Here is a 16931-nt window from a genome sequence, read left to right on the forward strand (position 1 = left end):
GGCAAAGCTTCTCAAGTGGGAGCTGCTCTTTCGACAGCTCTGCGTGTCAGTGTGTGGTCTCCTCCGTTTACTGCTTTGTTGATATCCTCTGTTGCTGGCTGTCTGGGTGTTGTGCATTTGACCAGTTACAGGGCGTGCTGTGGTGAGGCAGGAACAAGGCACCGGGGGTCTCGTGGTAGGTGAGTGGGTTATGGTTATTTTTAGAAACAGCTGCCTCACGTCCTTCGTTGGGGCACGGTGTCTATTTGCAACTTTTGCAAAGAGAGACAAGTGGGAAGAGCGCTTGAACGCCGCTGGGACACCGGTTCACATATTCACAGGACGTCTTTGGGAGACACGACACACACGAGCTGGAACGACCAAAGGAAACAATGTTGTGAGAGCAGAAATAGCACAACAGGATCCAACCATGAGCATTCAGATATAGTCCTTAACAATTACTTTGTTATGAAGTCCATCTATTTACTCATTTATATATCAAAATTTCATAAAAATAACCCAAATGCAACAGGTCATGTGCTTGCAATGCATTATGGTCTGCTGAGGCTTCTGTCAGTGGAGACGTGGGGGTCTCTGCCTCTTCCATGGCAGATAACTAAAAGTAGAATCTAAATAAAAATCTTGTTTGATATTGTTTTTAGACATCTGAAATATACCCTGCTTTTCCTACTTAGCAGAGATTTCTCAGTCTGACATTAAAATTGATATGACTGATTAAAAAAAAGTCACTATCATCAAGAAGAAAAAAGAAATTTGGATTCTGGATTTTGCCAGTTTGCAATATGAGTTGTGAAATACAAAATTATTTAAATTGTTGTGAATAAATATTTGCTCAGTAACTCCCTTATTCGAACAGAAAGTAAATATGTGGCCACATCAGAATAAAAAATCAGACAGACATGCTTTGTATTATTTGTGGGTCATGTTAGTATCTTCAAGCAGAAAATCCATGTTGTTAGTACAGTATGTAATGCCAGGAAGATTAAAAAAAATACAGGCATTATACAACATGTCACAGGGCACTTAAACATTTTATAGTCTACCTGAGAGGAAACTGTAAATCTACCTTCCAGGATGTAGTTCACGTAATCGAACTGGACTTTGTTTGCTTTAGGTAAAAGTGCAAATGGCAACAGTGAAAATGTGAAGGAGGTGATTTCAGGACCTGCTTGAGTCCCATTCGACTACACTAACTCTTCTCACCTGAATCCATCTTGAATCCAGTTTCATACAGTAGGAGTTTGAAATGCATTTATGAAGGGTGGTAGTGGTGATGGTGATGATGATGATGGTGCTCATGCTGGTGATGGTGCTGGTGTCTCTGGGCCAGAGGGGCCCTGCAGGAGAGGTGACGTTTACTTAGCATCTCCCTGTCTTCCCCTGGGTGAAGCTGGGAGCCCGGATGTCTAAGCGGCATGGGAGCATCTTGTACCCTGGAGCGTAGCCTCTTGCTGTGGATAGGCTGTGGGACGCAGTGTGCTGGAGGGCGAGGCCGGGTAGGATGGCACCATGAAGCAGGATGTAGGCCATGCAACCTGCAGTGCTTTCCCTCTCCTCTGCTCCTGTCTTTTCCCGCCGACGTGGGCCTATGTTTCTGGGACTGAAGGATAGAGAGGTTTCCGGGAGACTTGGAGGATATGCCGTGCTCCCTTCCCACCACTGTGTGGTGCTGCACAGCTGAGTGAGTTTGCTGCCTTGGTTCCTGACAGGGTGACTCTGGAAAAAACCCCCACATTAGTTAAGTGTTTCCCAATTAAACAATATACAACTTACTGAAGTGAGGTGTTTGTATACTGATATGTGCGAACCAGAACAATAAAGGAAGAGTTGCTCTACCTGAATTGTCAAATTTAGAGGTGTAGTTTTCAATGCCTGCCAGATCCAGGTAGTGGTTCCTGCGCTCTATGTTTTCATCTACACAGTAGAGTTTCCTCACTGGGCTTCCGGCCTCCTGAGACGCTCTCTGCTCCTGCTCTGAGGCTGTTTTCAACGAGAAAGGAACAAAATCATCAAATCACCACTTTGTCGCCAAAGTCCTGCTGCTCTAAACCAGTAACAGCTCTGGCACAATGGCTCTTTCAATCCTCTGTGTTGTCCCCCACGTGTTATATTTATGGTTTGGTGAAAATGCCATTTTACCTGTTTGTGAAATCTTGTCTGGGCAAACCAAGGGAGTTACAGCGAGCTTGATCCTCAGTGGTGTGTTGTCAAAGCAAGGCGGCGTCAGCGATGCCTCGAGAACCTCATGCACAGAGTGTGTTAGACTGGACATATCCTGCAGAACACACACACACACACACATACGCACACTTTGCACAGAGATACTACAAACGGGAAAGCAAGCCACCTCTTTCGTGACCTTGCCGCTGTTGTCACAATTGTACAGTGTGAAGACGCTCTCCCGCTGAGAGTCGTCCGCAAGCACCACGTCACACTGTGCGTCCTGTACATGCACATAATGTCAGAATAACAAGCTAAGTGTTGCTGTAATGACATCTGTAGCTCACTAATTCTCAACGTAATACTCTCTCTCTCTCTCTCACGCAAAAAAGATTAATCAGTACTGTTAATACCCAGACACAAAAGGATTACAAGAAATATTTGATCCACAATCAGTTCGTCAGAAACAGGAAGAGAAACACTTACACCAGCTTGGCTTTTCTTCTTCTTCATCACCTGGAAGTGGCTGCTCTTGTCCTTGTCACGTGTCTTCCTTGGTGGCAAAACCACTAGACGACACACATAAAGCAAATTAATTGTGAATAACAATATTCATCGGACCCACAGTTTAAGCGTAGCTGTAATCACTATTTGTAATGCATTTATTCATTGTGATGAGCTGTTTTTAGAATGGATGTTTGGCAGCAGAGAGTATAAACCTAAAAGCTAAAGTTGTACAAAGGCCTAAACTTTCCCACACGAGCATAAGATAAATGAATTTAATTTCACTTAATTAGTTTTTTCCCCCCTGGGAGAGCAATGGGGGCACGACATGTTGAAACAAAACTGGTACTGCACTAAAGCCACACAATAAGACGTACAGTAAGCCCTTCATAATGCAAGTGAGCAATGTCAGTGTGATGCATATACTCACACTGGAGGTTGCAGTTACGCTCGGACTTGTTTTCTGCCAATTCTACATACAAGTTCTGTGAGACACATGCGCAGGGGAAAGAGGAGAGGAAGCAATTACGTGATTTTTTTATTTTTTTCGTGTCCCATTAGTGTTGAGCTGAACAAAGCTGAACAGTCCTTGAACCTCTGCGGTTTTCGTGTAATTCTTTCAAGGAAACTGTAACCAACAACAGCACGTCATCAACTACAATGAACATAAATTCTGATTATATAATATCTGATGAACTGACTCACATTAAAACAGGCAAAAAAAAGAAAGAAGGGTAAATGGGACAGCATAGGAAAAAGAGGAGGAAAAATAGTCCATGTCAGTTTGGACATTTTTAAGCCTTATCCTCCATAAACTGCTGATATCTTGACCTTTCCTGTCTGAGCACATGTGGCCGACTTGTGCCACAGCTTCCAAGTTCTTTTCAATGTAAAACCCTTTTGCAAGATTTATTGGGAACATTAAATTCTACTACTTTGGAAAGAGATGCAGAGTTTTTGGGGGGAGACATTTAAAACGGCACTAGCACACACATTGTTGTGAGCTCTGAAACTTCTTTGTCATGTCGTGAGCTTTACAGCTTTAGCAAATAAATATAACAGATAATTCGAAAATATACATTTCTATGACATCTAATCTAACATACAGTACATGGTGTCTGCTTTTTGCACTGAGGACTGAAATCAACAAGATATTTCTCATCTCTCAACACAACGATACATCACAGTATCCTGCAGATGCAGATGCAGATGCAGATGAGCGATAAAAGCGACGATAAGACGATTGCACACCGTCACACCCACATACACAGGACACGACCAAGCTCTCCCTAAAAGCATCTTCTCTCTTCTGCCCGCCATGCGCCGCCTGCTGTGAAGCTTTGATGCTGTGTTTGGATTTCCAGTGAAACAGGTTTGCGGGCGGAGGCCTAATGATGCAGGTAGCAGAAAAGTGCGCAGCAGGTGGAATCCTGAGGTCTTCTGTTCCCCTCTCTTCAGCAGACCCTCATTACACAACATCCATTCATGCACATCGCAAAGGTTTGAGTGTCGGTAGAACAGTGACTGCCTTTCTCTCAGCAAAACTGTGCAACAGCCTCTCTGATAACTTAATAAAAACCTGGAGAGCAGGTTTCCCTGCGAGGGACGATGCAACATGAGAGAGGTGATGCTCTGATTACTTCTGCATTGGATCTATTATCTTAATGCAGCTTTATGTAAATACGCCTGAACTTTGGTTTTAACGTGTGTAGATGCATCAAGGCCAGGCCAAATTATCTGTCGGTACATGCCCTGCCAAAAAGATCTAATATAACAACTAAGATGACCTGCTATTCAAAATGACCACATAAATGAAGAATAAAGAAGAAAAATTATCACGAATATAGTATACGATAGAATGAATATAGCATTAGTATGAAAGATGGGAACACACAATGAGTGTTTAATGCACATGCTTAATTCATGTGTAACTAATGCAATGAATTAATGCAGGGGTTTATCACGATTTTTTTTTTTCTTCTCAACATTAACCAGTTCATCACCAGTTAATGATTGTTGACCCGCTTTACTTTCTACATTACACAAGATCGAAAAAGTCATCTCAGATCCATCTGATGAGAGGACTGCACCTGTTGTCAATATGAAACTGTTTGTATCAAGCTGGTAGTGAGATGCAAACATCTGACACACCAACAGAAAGAAAACTGCAAATTCTCTGGGTTTTCATATAAAGGTTTTCCTTGGTTCATTACCCGCATGTAGGGTGGAGTTTAGCCCCTTTGAACAGTTAGATATAGAAATTAACGCGGCACACAGAGCACATTGCTGGTACTAAAGGGTGGATTCACTCTCCAAGCAAAATAACAAATGTAACATTTCCTTTTTTGTTTTGTTTTTTACTGTATCAGCTTTGTGAGGTAAAACTCTGTTAAGAAAACGCTTAATACAAAGTTAAGGAGTTAAGACTTATTTCAAAGGATGGAGAAAGGGGAGGTCCTGTAGACAGGTCCGTATAAAGATGTGTCACACCATGAGACGTCTTTGCCCTTCACAGTTTTACACCAGCGATGTCATGAAGTATCAAACTATAATAGCCTGGAAAATGTTATCGCAGGAAACACTCTACACTTAACAAGCACAGAAACGCCGCCGCAAACCCTTACACACAACTTGACCGAGTTGACGCCTTTTTTTCCGAACTGTGCAACTTTCTGTAACTTTTGTAACAATGTGCACTTAATGAACCTTAAAACAACAAAACTAGTGACTAGAGCTGGAAAAGTAAAAAATGACATGTTGGCTGTTTATCATATTTCACTTGAGACGAGCAAGTGAATTCACCAGTCATACGAGCCACCCTGTGATCCATGGAGGCACATAAAAACGTCTTTGATTCATTTTGTCCACAAAAAATCTGGTTACGCAGATTAAATCAGCGAGTTTGTACATACAAGGGTGGCTATGTGACGGTCACCAGCTTTTCATGGATAACACAAAAATAAGGATTATGAGATTCTTTCTGATCCCAAGCCCCAAACATGAGTGCTTCATTAATGCTAACAGTCTACATGTGATGCCATTTACGCAATCAAACATCCACACCCTGGCCCCAAACACCACCCCCCACCCTCACATTCTGTCTGGCTGGAGAAGGAAAGCAGTACCAGATGTGGAGACTCTTTTTTTTTTTTTTTTCCAGTGCAGTCCTGTATAAAGACCTTGCTGTTTGGTGTAGGGTGGCTGTGCTGCACTTCATAGACTTGGAAGTCTCTTTATAGAGACGGAGGAGGAAGGGCGGAAGAATAAATATTATGCAACTACCACCAAACACCTTTTATGTCTCTTGGATGCGATGTGAGCAAACATTGTTTGTCCCAAAACTGCCTTCGCCAGGATGAAGCTGCTGGCACGGCAATAAGCCTTTCACGCCTGGAGGCTGCGAACGTTTGTGTTTTGGGCTGTTGTATGAAAACTGAGCTCTGTGGGTTTTCATATGCAGCTCTCCTGCATGTGTGGGGGTGTTCTGGAGGAGAACTCTCGCCCTTTGAAATGCTTACCTTGAAGTCAATTTATAAGTAAAACCTCAAATGTACAAATGGATTGATTCAGATGAGGACAAACCCCCTATGAGAGGGGTTGATAACATCTCCAGGTCAAATCAAGGGTCTGAATTAAGTACATTTTAAATCATGTGATCAGTTTCGAGGGCTGATAAGTTCCCATCCCTGCAAAATTGTACCAGCATTCAAACTCTCCTGTAATCTATTTCAAGCACAGTAAACATAAAGCATATATTTTTTTTTTAATTAAATAAAATCGCTACCTCTGTCAGTTTGCTTTTGTGAATGTGCTCCAGTTCCCCCTGACAAGTCAGCACACTGGAAGTCAGACTATCACCTGCACAACACAGGAGTGTAATTATTAACACACGTACACAACAGCACATGGATGAAGTGAATGTACATCACACAGTGTCTGAATGGGACCCTCTTACCTTCAGGGCTCTGTCTGCGTCTCGGGGCTGTCCGAACAGAGAACAGTGAATGGGATGCATGAGAATCTACAGTATTTCATCAAAGGAAACAAAACAAATTAAAATGTAAAGTCTCACCAAGTTTGGACTGTAATTTGCCCATACTCCCTACTTTTTCAGTAAAAAGTCATTATGTCCAACTCGTGAATGGAGCACTTATGATATCATCACAAGTCTCTCTTTCGCGCAAAGGGACTTTCACATGCGAGGCGCAGCTCGGTGGTTCTGGTTTGACAGTGGTGTTTGTCAAAGGTTGTAGAGGCAGAACGAGAGGGTTCCCCTTCCGCGCACTTCCTGCTTCGGTTATATCCGGCGAGGCTGAATCGTGGATGTATCAGACCGGTGTGTTTTGTTTCTTGGTGGACGACGATGGGGGAAGGCTTCTCATTGTGACACCCGACATGAACTATGAATATAAAGATGGCTCGTGCTGGAGATGTGGAGACTTTTTGACAATATTAAGGTGATGTAAAAGTTGGGGTCGACCAATATGGATTTGTAGGGGGGCGACGCGGATACCGATATTAAGGAGAGAAATAAATGGATACTCGATATTTTACAGTTTAACCATGAACTTTAATATAAATAAAAAGAAAAAAAAAATACAATCAAATATATAGATATTAGAATTTTACCTAAAGGGTTGTAATAAATGCACATATTTATGTTTATTCTGCTAATTAAAAATGTTCATATTGGCAAGAATAAACTATACAGATATGACTGGCCGTCTCATATCGGCCAATAAAATCAGTCAAACGACTATCAGTCAGCCTTTAGTAATGATTATATTCAGTATATTTTGTATTGTATGTGTACATTTACACTCGTGTATATGTGTATGTTCACCAGGCAATATTGCAACATGTATGCAGAGACTTATCTTCAGGTTCTGTCAAGGACACAGATAACTCATCATCACAGACCTCCGCTGTAAATCATGATGATCTCCTGCTCACACAGCACCTCGATAAATTAATAAAATATCAATTTCTAAACAGCAACAGACAAAAAGTAAAGTGAAACGAATTTTTTTCTGTTTATTACTAAATACAAAAGTAATATTCCAATGACAAAACTTTTTTTTATCGAAATGTGGTTACATTTTCAGTGTCAAATTACAGCTTGTCTTCAATCTGAAGTAAAGGCTGTAGCCAACAACCATTTTTGTTTTTATATGTTACATACATTTACAAGTCTCTTCTCAAAAGCAACAGAGTGAGTCCATGTCAGAGTCCTGTTAACTGCTGCCACACACAGACTCTTTGACAGCAAGGGCTGGTGTGGGTCCTATGTGAGTCCAGATGTAGCCTTTCTCTGGTCGGATTGGAATGGTGGGGAACGGAGCGCTCCGCGATTTGAAATATTCAGAGGGGGCGTGGCACACAAACTCAAGGTACTCCATCTTTCGGGGGAGTTCCTCCTCTGGACCTGGAACGACACGCACAGTTCCCAAACAAATCCGACAAAAGGCACGACTGATAAATAAATGATGATAACAACACAGTTCCCATTTCAAATTGCTCACCAACTATGTATGTCCCGGGATCAAAGTGGTCCTTTGGGCTGGCCTGGGTGGGGATTAACCAGGTCAATGCTGCACTCTTTTCACAGTACTGGTCCTGGACAAAGCCTCTAATCTGAGCATAATACGGCCTCCCGTCCTCTTCATCTATTACTCTGATCACATCTCCTGTCTGGTAATAAACTCCCTGTCGGCACAAACAGAAAGACAGAGGATGATGAGACAGGATATGTGACTCCTTTCTTACATCTATCACAGGACAAATGTTTAGTACAACAGTGGGGTGATTAAAGCTGCAATTAGATGAAGAAATACTTACAGTCGATATAATCATTTCCTTTTTTTCTTGTTGAACAGACACGTGTGGACTATTTTTGCTTGGTAAGAATAAACAGCATACCTTATTAAATACGGATTCTGACGTGATGATTGTTGCAACAGATTCAGGTGCTTTGATTGGCTGAGTAAAGAAATCATACACAAGCATCATATGCATGAACTCACAGAACAGAAAAACTTCAACAACAACAACAATAATTATAACAGTAAACTTGATTCATCACATCCATGGCTATCTTACATTTTTGAGTTTGAATATGTGTCTTCTTCCCTTTCCCTTTGTGGACACTTTCTTCTCAGACGCAGGAGCTTTGTACTTGGTACTTCTCAGGCGTGCAGACCTCCTGTGGCTCTCCTGCTTGGTCTAAAGAAACAAAACAACACAAGTCAGAGTCCGGGGGTGAATTTGCCTCATCCACCGTTCAAAGAACAAAGACAATTTATTTACTATGGTGTAAAACAGAAAAAAGAAGTCCCGCTCCCCAAATGCTTGGCATTTCTTATTGATAAGGTATTTTAATGGTAATTGACTTGGAGATTATCATATGAATTATATATAATTGCCAACAATGAACTGGTTGTAGTCAATTTACCCTGACATTTTTATTTTGTTAAACATTTGCAAAGTGAATGTCCACACATGAAAACCGAAAACATGCCCATATCACAGTAAGGTCGCCAGAGGTTACATCTATTTGTCCTGCATATCATTGTTCGTGTGTTCGTTGTCAGTGGAGCAGCTCTAGTTTTTGTTATCATCACTATCCCTCGTCAAAACTTACTGTCACAGTCTGTCACTTGGGCGTAAAGCTTAAGGATCAAATTCACATAAATGAGCAGCGCAATAAGAAGAACGGTACGATCCGAGGAGTTAGTTTTAACTAAGTGTGGACAAGCAGCTCATGATGCCACAGCCACAACTGCACAGAGACACTAACCTGTTTGCCCCCGCCATTGCTGGGCAGTGTGCTGGAGGACAGGGAGGGTCCTGATGCGCCGCCGCCGCCGCCGCCTCCTCCACCGCCGCTCTTTCCCGTGCAGTTGTTACACAGGATCTCCCCCTGGTTCCCTTTCTTCCACATGGACGAGGAGTTCGTCTTGCAGACGGCGCAGCACGGCTTCAACCCCAGCGGCATCGTCGGTTAGTCAGCGGTCGGGAAGCGAAGAAAACGAGCTCGGCGGTCCACGATGAGAAGAAGCTGCTCAGTCGACCGCCGCTAACTGTGTATCATCGGGATCCGGCTGCAGCAGGAGACACTCACCGAGACAGACGTGTCTTTTCTGCCGCAGACACACTTCAGACGGCGAACTATGACATGAGACTACTACCGATAAAAACTACAGCATTAAAATGGGAAAAAACTGGATTGTTTATTTGTGTCACCAGTTCACCGCCATTGTTAAGCGCCACGGTTTCTTCTTCTACGCCGCCCTGTGTCATTGGCTCTTCTTCTTCTTCGGGGGAGGAGGAGGATAGGATTCGGATAAAACACTTAAGTCAAGCGCCACCACTGGACCGGAGGAGACAGTGCCAACCTCAAAAATTATTATTTTTTAAATAATATAGCATAATGCTGATATTTGAAAATACTTGACAGTAATAGCAGTAGTGCCAGTAGTTTTCAGATGTACAATATTCATCTAATTTCAATTGAATGCGATACTTATTCTCCACCTGCAATTATTGGTACTGCTATGTATATGTTATTTCAATTTTTAATATTTCATATTTTGTGCATACCTGATTGCATGCTTTTTTTTTTTTATATTCTGCTATGCAGTTTGCTGCTGTAACACCCGAATGTCCCCGTTGTGGGACGAATAAAAGATAAATCTTGTGTGACTCCAGTCCAGCAGGTGGCAGTAAATCCGGATCCACCGCTTCTGACCACCGTTGACTTGGGAGGCGAAGAAGAAACGGCGTCAGCGTTCAAAACAAGACTTTGAAGTTCCCCCTGTGGTCTGGCGCCGTGTCCTCGCGAAAATGTCCAAAATCAAAGACGAGCACGCGTCTAGCAACAAGAAGATGATCTCCCTCCCCATCTCCAGGGTGAGGCTGATCATGAAGAGCTCCCCGGACGTGTCCAGCATCAACCAGGACGCGCTCTTCCTCACCACCAAAGCGACAGTAAGCGGCCGGTTGATGCTAAATGATCCGTGTTCCCTGAGCTGTGCTAACTCCTCAGCTCTCCCACCTGCTGCTGCTGCTAACAGCGGCTAGCACGGCTAGCTTCTCTGAAAACCGTGAACGCAGCTGCTCCAGTTTCTTTGAACTCATTGTGAATTGTTCCTCTGCTGACTCGTGTTGTTGTTGTTGTTGTTGTTGTTGTTGAAGGAGCTGTTTGTCCAGCACCTGGCTCACTCCTCGTTCAACAACGGACCCGGGAAAGAAACCAACAGCTTGTCCTACAGCGACCTAGCTAACACCGCGGAGGAGACCGAGACGTTCCACTTTCTAACAGGTGAGACTGCACCACTGACACATTAGTGGGACCTGTCTGGACTTCAGGTAACTGATGGTCTTTGGTTATAGTATGCAGTCATTTGTTAGTTTATTAATATGACACTACAAAACTCTGTAGTGGATTACACACTGACAAGCGTTTGTAATGCGTTGGCTTCCTGATTAACATCAGTGCATAGAGTAAATATTGAAAAAACTGTAGGATAATTCATCTTATAAAATAACCTCAATATTTTTTTTCAACCAAAAAAATTATTATCATTATAACCTTCACGTGGGGGAAGATTGATTGCAGGGCTCTAGTATAAAGATGACTTAATATGAGCTAGGTGAACCAACTAAGAGTCTAACTTACTATAGAACATGTTTTGGTTTTACGTTTGTTACTGTGTGCAATACAGATGGATGATGGATGGATAGATATCTATTCATCCCCAAGGGAAATTGCGGCGTCGCAGCAGCAATGACATAGATCACACAAACATATCACTTACACATACAGACACAAGGTAGGCAAAATACACCACATTTACAGCTATACATCTATATAAACTACTGTACATTGAGATGGAATACATAGAATAGAATATAAATGATAAAAGTGGAATAAGGATATTAAAAATCACGTGCAGTTAAAATTCCTGTTCCTCTCCTGGCACAGAGGGGAGTCATTAAAAAATGCTATAGCATTGCAAAGGAATGACTTCCTGTAACGGCCTTTTGTCTCCCACTGAAAACACTCTGCTAGTAATGAGTTTTAAACGGTGTTATTCTCTCTTTAACGACAGATATCCTGCCCAAGAAGATCTTGGCTCGAGATTACCTCAGAACATTGGAGCAAATGGAAGAAGAGGATGCTGATTTTTAAGAAAAATTACACTGGATACATTTCACATCTGGACGGATCAAATGTACACACGTTTTCCTGCCATTAATTTACTAAACATAGTGACTGGCAGAAGAGACACCCTGAGCTTTCTCAGTGCTTTTAAATAGCCTTTAGTTCAGTTGCAGGGCTTGTGGGTAAAGTTAGTGGAATGCGGAAGTGGAAGTGAAGCCACACAGGGCTAATGTGAAATCAGGTGGAGATATAAAAGATCAACAAGACAGAGTCTTGGATAAAACTAGAAGCTGTACAGTATATCTATGATAAATAATCAATGCCAGCAAGCTGAATTTATCATAATTCCATTACCCATTAACTATTTTTCCATGAAGAGGCATAAGTACTGTTGTTGCTCATTAATGTTGCACGTAGAACGTAGATCTTGGAACATTTTTGGGGTTTCAGAGTGATTTTGTGTGCCCTGCATTCCTTGATTATCTTTGAAGGTTTTCTCGTCACAGTGTCTCAGAATTTTGTTTTTCCAATGTTCAACATCTTGAAGACCTTCTTGTAAAAGACCCAGAATTCATTCCTGGAGAACAGATGTATCAGCAGAGTTATTGTTGCCTTTAAAATATCAACACTTAATTTCAGAGATGCGGTCAAACAATGATTTCCAAGTGAAATATACTGATGTTATCCACCCCCAAGTGAGTGGATTACTATAAATACTTGTATGTTGTTTGAACTAATCAAATACATCTGTTTTCCGCTTCACTACAAAGCAGCTCGACACACTGTGTCTTTCCAAATGAAAATTCACACTCAGCCTCACAGATGTTCCGTAACAGTTTTCAATGCATCTTCCTCGTATATTTACAAATTTGTTGTTTAGATTTGATATTGAAATAAAAGTTAGTCTTTTATTCTAGTGTATTGTGGTTTTATTAGAAGCCATTAATGTCGCCATAAAATCTCCATGTGGACCATCATTTTGCAAACTGAAAATGTAAAAACTAGATCTAACTGCTACATGTTCATCAAAACTCCCTGATGGTGCAGGGTTAATTCATATCTGCAAATTCCAGGTTACACATTTTACATTTGTAGATATGTTAATGATAATGATGTGCATATCAAGCGTGTTTTGTCATATTACCGACTTGCATAATCCTGAGCATGCATGCACTTGCTACAACGTTGTATGATTTAAATACAGTGGGGAAGAAAATAGAGGCAGCGGGTCCGTGAGATTGTCACTGTTGGATGAGCTTGTTGAGTCGCAGCTGCACGTTGAGCAGAGTCTTCTCCAAAATGGACAACTGCCTCTCCAGGTGGTCTGCCATGTGCTCTCTGACGTCGATGGTGTCTCTTGTGTTGGAGAGGTGCACCCTCATGCTGAAAGAGATGACCAACACAAGTAAATGTCTTATGACCTTTCGACACATTTCAAACTGTCTAAGATGAATTCATTTTGTTTTCTGATCTAACGGAGAGAAAGCACTGTTAAGATTTCTAAAGCTCTTAAACGTGTTTCAGTGCCAGAGTCAAGTCTCAGCCAGATGTCCTGAAAAATGACAGTTGGAAAACACCAGACGTGACTCAGCTGTTTGTCTGGACAGTGTTTCCACTCTTGTGTTCTCTGGCATTAAGTCAGTGTTATGTTTGGGCCAAACAATTATCACTGATCCAGCTGATTACCTCACAAATAATAATTTGGGACGAGCCCCACAGCTGGGAATGGCTTTACATTCAGCTTCAGTGAAGCTCAAAGCTGATCTCTTTAAAACAACCTTTACGTTCATCCATTAATTATCTATATCGCTTAGCTCTGAGGTTCCAGGGTGGCTAGAGCCAATCACAGCTGACATTGGACACGGCAGCAAACACCCTGGACAGGTCACCAGACAATCAAAGGGCCAACAGTGAGAGAGACAAACCATCATCCGGAAAGGGAAAGTATTGCTTCTCTCTGTACTTGGGTAATTTATTCTGTCGCTGTAATAACTGTTTACTTGGCAGATTTCAAGTGAGGTGAAGTTGTTGCTTTTTAATCAAATGAAAAAGATATTTTTTAACCCCCCTTCCCATTTTTACTACCTTAGGAAATTCAAACCACAGACCTGATGGGTTAATGGTCCATGGTTGTCTGTATCATACCTTGTTAGGATCCCCTGCTCCGTCCCCTCTCTCCGCTTCTCCCCCAGTGAGACAAACACCTTCTCCATGGTCTGCATAGTTTCTACCACACTCAGGTGGTCTGAGCGGACTCCCTGGATCTCCTCTCTGGCCAGGTGGTCGTAGGAGAACCCTCCCTCCTCCACGCCGCTTGAGGTGGACACAGCCTGCAGGGAGGCCCTGTTCTGCAGAACGAGCAGGCGGCACTTGGCGAACTCCTCGGGTCCGGCTATGTTTTCCCAGCAGACTGCGGAGGACGGTGGTAGCCAGAAGCGCTGGGTGCAGTTAACCGGCTTCCCGGGGGTCTCTGTTACGAAGGGGCTGTCAGCGGGAAAGCTGTGGAGCAGGTGCAGAAGAGATGATCCTGAGCCCAACTCCCAGTCCTCAACGTCTGGTTCCCCAGACTCTTGGTCCGGGAGAAATGCGGGAAGGGGGCCCGCTGGTCCTGCTCCCTCTGCCGGGAAGCAGACCCCCAACAGGAGGCAGCAGGACAGGCCGAGCACAGCCCTGCTCACTGGCCCCTGGAGCATATCTAAACTGGCTGGAATAGGAAGTATTAAGGTTGATTAGACTTTCAGGAAAATAGAACATATTCATAGAGAAAGACACGTGCACACAAGCTGTAAAGGCTGGAAAAGCCATTCATTGGCAATGTGACATGACCTTATCCACTGAAGAATTTTTTTTCTGTGGTCGTTTCTCGTAACAAAGAAACCATGTGTCTCCTCTCTCCTCTCATAGAGACAAAACACAGACTTGTGGATTTGTATCCTGTGTTTGGAGGCAAAAATGAAATCTTTGATATTTGCAATTCCTGCACTGACTGTGTCAAAGAGGGATGGTGACCGTGATGGGTAGGCACATTTCAACTGGTTATATATATATATATGTTTAGAATAACAGTGAGATTTTTTTTTATTGACATCAAACTGAGTCAGTACAGGAACAACGTGATTTTACCTTGAAAATTAAATGATAAATGATGTTACGCTGAGTTACATATGCATAGTTCTCCACCAAGAACATAACTTTTTTTTTTTGGTTTAGTAATATTGTACACTTAGATCTCTAAAAAGTCTGCAGCACACATTTATATATATATATCGTTACCGGAAGTTTTGCTTTCATTCTGGCAACTTCACAATAGTTCGCAAGGGCACAAAAAGTTTGGCAAAATGACGGAGCAAAAATGTTAAATGCGCAATTTCTAATCCATGCAATAATAATAATAATAATAATAAAAAGATAAACCCATCATAATCCTACAGTAAGTTCGCTCCTATCTGGTCTTTTTTTTTTTTTACCTTGAAAAGAAACCCCAGCGACGGAGCAGCCTGCGAGTCCTGCGACGCTCCTCCGGTGCCTGAGGTCGTCGGAAAAAATGAGTCGATGGCTGCAGCTCGTTACATGCGATGATCTGACTCCCTCTCTCTCTGGCCGGTAACTTCAGAGTCAGAGCAATGGAGGAAATGGGGGGGGGGATTAAAATGTAATTGCTGGTAAGAGACGAGTGTCTGCACGCATCCCCGTAACATATGTCTGTAACGTGAGGATTGGAGACCCTGGGCACTTTCTTTGCTCAAACAAACGTGTTCATTTGCAGCTTTTGTTTTTTGCTCTAGTGAGAACAAGTCAATACTATTTTGAATGGAGTGGGTGGTGTCATGCTCCTGGAATTTATGAGCCATTTTACAATGTCTTAACCAAAAACAGGACCAACCAGGCCTAAACCTTGAAATCTTCCAAATCACATGTGCACTCATTCAAATTCAGAGTAAAACTGCAACGCCATTTGCATCTCACTGTTTTAGGAACAGGGTGTTACGCATACACACAGACCTGTTCTGTTCTCAAAGCGGTGGAACTCAGGAGGATCAATCCACATCATCAGCGTTGTTGTACTGTGAATCTTTTGAGCAGCCCAGGCAATGAATTCATTCTGCTGGTGGCCAACACCCTGACATAGGCAACAAGGAATGGGAGACATATTTTGGCACAAAGGAGTGAGGGTGTTGTAATCGTGAGAAGGAGAGAAAAACCATGCACACAATTCCCACATTTAAATGTGAGCAGTGAATCTCAGGCTGAGGGTGAACCAGCCCTCTACACACTGATATGCAGCCGGTGGTGGCAGCCAGATGTTGTTGTTTTTTTAGAGGACTGGGAATGATTTTCAAACCATTCGGGGAAGGAAGGGTTTTATTCAGATGAAGATGTCTGAGTCACAGATGCTGCAGAGTCTTGTTTACAGTTGGCAGAAAGAGAAACAGAGAAAATATCTTCATCAGAAGCAGAAATGACAAGATGAAGAAACACAATCACAATATCCAGTGTATGTGAATCATAAAGTGAATGTAAGAGAAATCTGGGAAACAGAAAAAAGCAGCTCCCTGAACTGGTGATCTCCAGAACAGGCAACATGGATGTATGAATATCCCGTGAACCAACTGCAACACCACTGCTCATCTGTCAGTGTCACGTGAGGATGGACGCTCACGAGGAACAAGTATCAGACGAACATGTAGGAACTATAGATCTGTTTGGTCATGTCCTTGGTATTCTTCTTATGTGTAAATCTGGGTTTGTTTACTAACCTTGTTTTACTTGTTAAAACCGTACACATGTTGGTTATTTTGCAAAATGTTCCCTGTGTTTTTAGACTTGTATGTTCATTTTTTATTATGCTTAGATCTGAAATGTTTAAAGTAGTAAATTCTCCTTCTCCTTCTGTATTTCACTCCCAGCAGAATGAAGATGATCTTCAGTGAATAGATCTGCTTTTGGGGAATAAATACTTACAGAGAGCATATACATTTATGAAAATAATGCTAGTTTTTTCTATAGAGGCAAACAACAAATAAACAAACAACAACAACAACCCGCTCCTGAGGGTATTTCTATAATCTGAGTTCCATTCTTGTCACTTTGTTTCAGACCATGT

General features: G+C 42.3%; 4 protein-coding genes across 5 annotated transcripts; 1 reads left to right on the forward strand and 3 right to left on the reverse strand.

The window, feature by feature from the left end:
• Positions 1-214: 214 nt before the first annotated feature.
• Positions 215-6909, reverse strand: LOC118292210 (protein naked cuticle homolog 2-like). The gene is made up of 9 exons (XM_035620955.1): positions 6737-6909; positions 6620-6646; positions 6449-6522; positions 3095-3149; positions 2647-2729; positions 2140-2275; positions 1837-1980; positions 1204-1716; positions 215-350 (listed from the first exon to the last, which is right to left on the reverse strand). Exons 1-8 carry the CDS (start codon positions 6759-6761, stop codon positions 1253-1255), a joined length of 1008 nt encoding a protein of 335 aa, XP_035476848.1. The 5' UTR covers positions 6762-6909; the 3' UTR covers positions 215-350; positions 1204-1252.
• Positions 6910-7673: 764 nt separating this feature from the next.
• On the reverse strand, positions 7674-10125 carry gatad1 (GATA zinc finger domain containing 1). Its single transcript, XM_035620958.2, has 5 exons — positions 9461-10125; positions 8764-8886; positions 8584-8643; positions 8187-8370; positions 7674-8089 (listed from the first exon to the last, which is right to left on the reverse strand). Exons 1-5 carry the CDS (start codon positions 9656-9658, stop codon positions 7899-7901), a joined length of 756 nt encoding a protein of 251 aa, XP_035476851.1. The 5' UTR covers positions 9659-10125; the 3' UTR covers positions 7674-7898.
• A 291-nt stretch (positions 10126-10416) lies between these two features.
• On the forward strand, positions 10417-12738 carry chrac1 (chromatin accessibility complex subunit 1). Its single transcript, XM_035620961.2, has 3 exons — positions 10417-10650; positions 10858-10984; positions 11775-12738. The coding sequence occupies exons 1-3, from the start codon at positions 10507-10509 to the stop codon at positions 11852-11854; spliced, it is 351 nt and encodes a 116-aa protein (XP_035476854.1). The 5' UTR covers positions 10417-10506; the 3' UTR covers positions 11855-12738.
• Positions 12349-15900, reverse strand: si:ch211-57n23.1. Of its 2 annotated transcripts, XM_047330070.1 has the most exons (4): positions 15830-15900; positions 15295-15434; positions 13973-14531; positions 12349-13210 (listed from the first exon to the last, which is right to left on the reverse strand). In XM_047330070.1, exons 3-4 carry the CDS (start codon positions 14518-14520, stop codon positions 13069-13071), a joined length of 690 nt encoding a protein of 229 aa, XP_047186026.1. In that variant the 5' UTR covers positions 14521-14531; positions 15295-15434; positions 15830-15900; the 3' UTR covers positions 12349-13068. The 2 variants fall into 2 exon arrangements, with proteins under 2 accessions (XP_047186026.1, XP_035476853.1); XM_035620960.2 differs by lacking the exon at positions 15830-15900 and having other exon boundaries at positions 15295-15799.
• Positions 15901-16931: the final 1031 nt, after the last annotated feature.

This window comes from Scophthalmus maximus, chromosome 22 (genome assembly GCF_022379125.1).
Source record: "Scophthalmus maximus strain ysfricsl-2021 chromosome 22, ASM2237912v1, whole genome shotgun sequence".
Classification (NCBI taxonomy): domain Eukaryota; kingdom Metazoa; phylum Chordata; class Actinopteri; order Pleuronectiformes; family Scophthalmidae; genus Scophthalmus; species Scophthalmus maximus.

Excerpts from the sequence above, each read along its gene's own strand:
- LOC118292210 (XM_035620955.1), bottom strand. The coding sequence starts at position 6,761 with ATGGGCAAATTACAGTCCAAACTTG. Across the intron at positions 2,276-2,646 it reads AGAAGAAAAGCCAAGCTGGT|GATATGTCCAGTCTAACACA; the intron begins GTAAGTGTTTCT and ends TGTGTTCTGCAG. Across the intron at positions 1,981-2,139 it reads AGACAAGATTTCACAAACAG|CCTCAGAGCAGGAGCAGAGA; the intron begins GTAAAATGGCAT and ends CGTTGAAAACAG.
- gatad1 (XM_035620958.2), bottom strand. The coding sequence starts at position 9,658 with ATGCCGCTGGGGTTGAAGCCGTGCTGCGCCGTCTGCAAGACGAACTCC. Across the intron at positions 8,371-8,583 it reads CAGAATCCGTATTTAATAAG|GGAGTTTATTACCAGACAGG; the intron begins GTATGCTGTTTA and ends TTGTGCCGACAG. Across the intron at positions 8,090-8,186 it reads TCCCGGGACATACATAGTTG|GTCCAGAGGAGGAACTCCCC; the intron begins GTGAGCAATTTG and ends GTGTCGTTCCAG.
- chrac1 (XM_035620961.2), top strand. The coding sequence starts at position 10,507 with ATGTCCAAAATCAAAGACGAGCACGCGTCTAGCAACAAGAAGATGATC. Across the intron at positions 10,651-10,857 it reads TCCTCACCACCAAAGCGACA|GAGCTGTTTGTCCAGCACCT; the intron begins GTAAGCGGCCGG and ends TTGTTGTTGAAG. Across the intron at positions 10,985-11,774 it reads GACGTTCCACTTTCTAACAG|ATATCCTGCCCAAGAAGATC; the intron begins GTGAGACTGCAC and ends CTTTAACGACAG.
- si:ch211-57n23.1 (XM_047330070.1), bottom strand. The coding sequence starts at position 14,520 with ATGCTCCAGGGGCCAGTGAGCAGGGCTGTGCTCGGCCTGTCCTGCTGC. Across the intron at positions 13,211-13,972 it reads GAGCAGGGGATCCTAACAAG|CATGAGGGTGCACCTCTCCA; the intron begins GTATGATACAGA and ends CATCTCTTTCAG.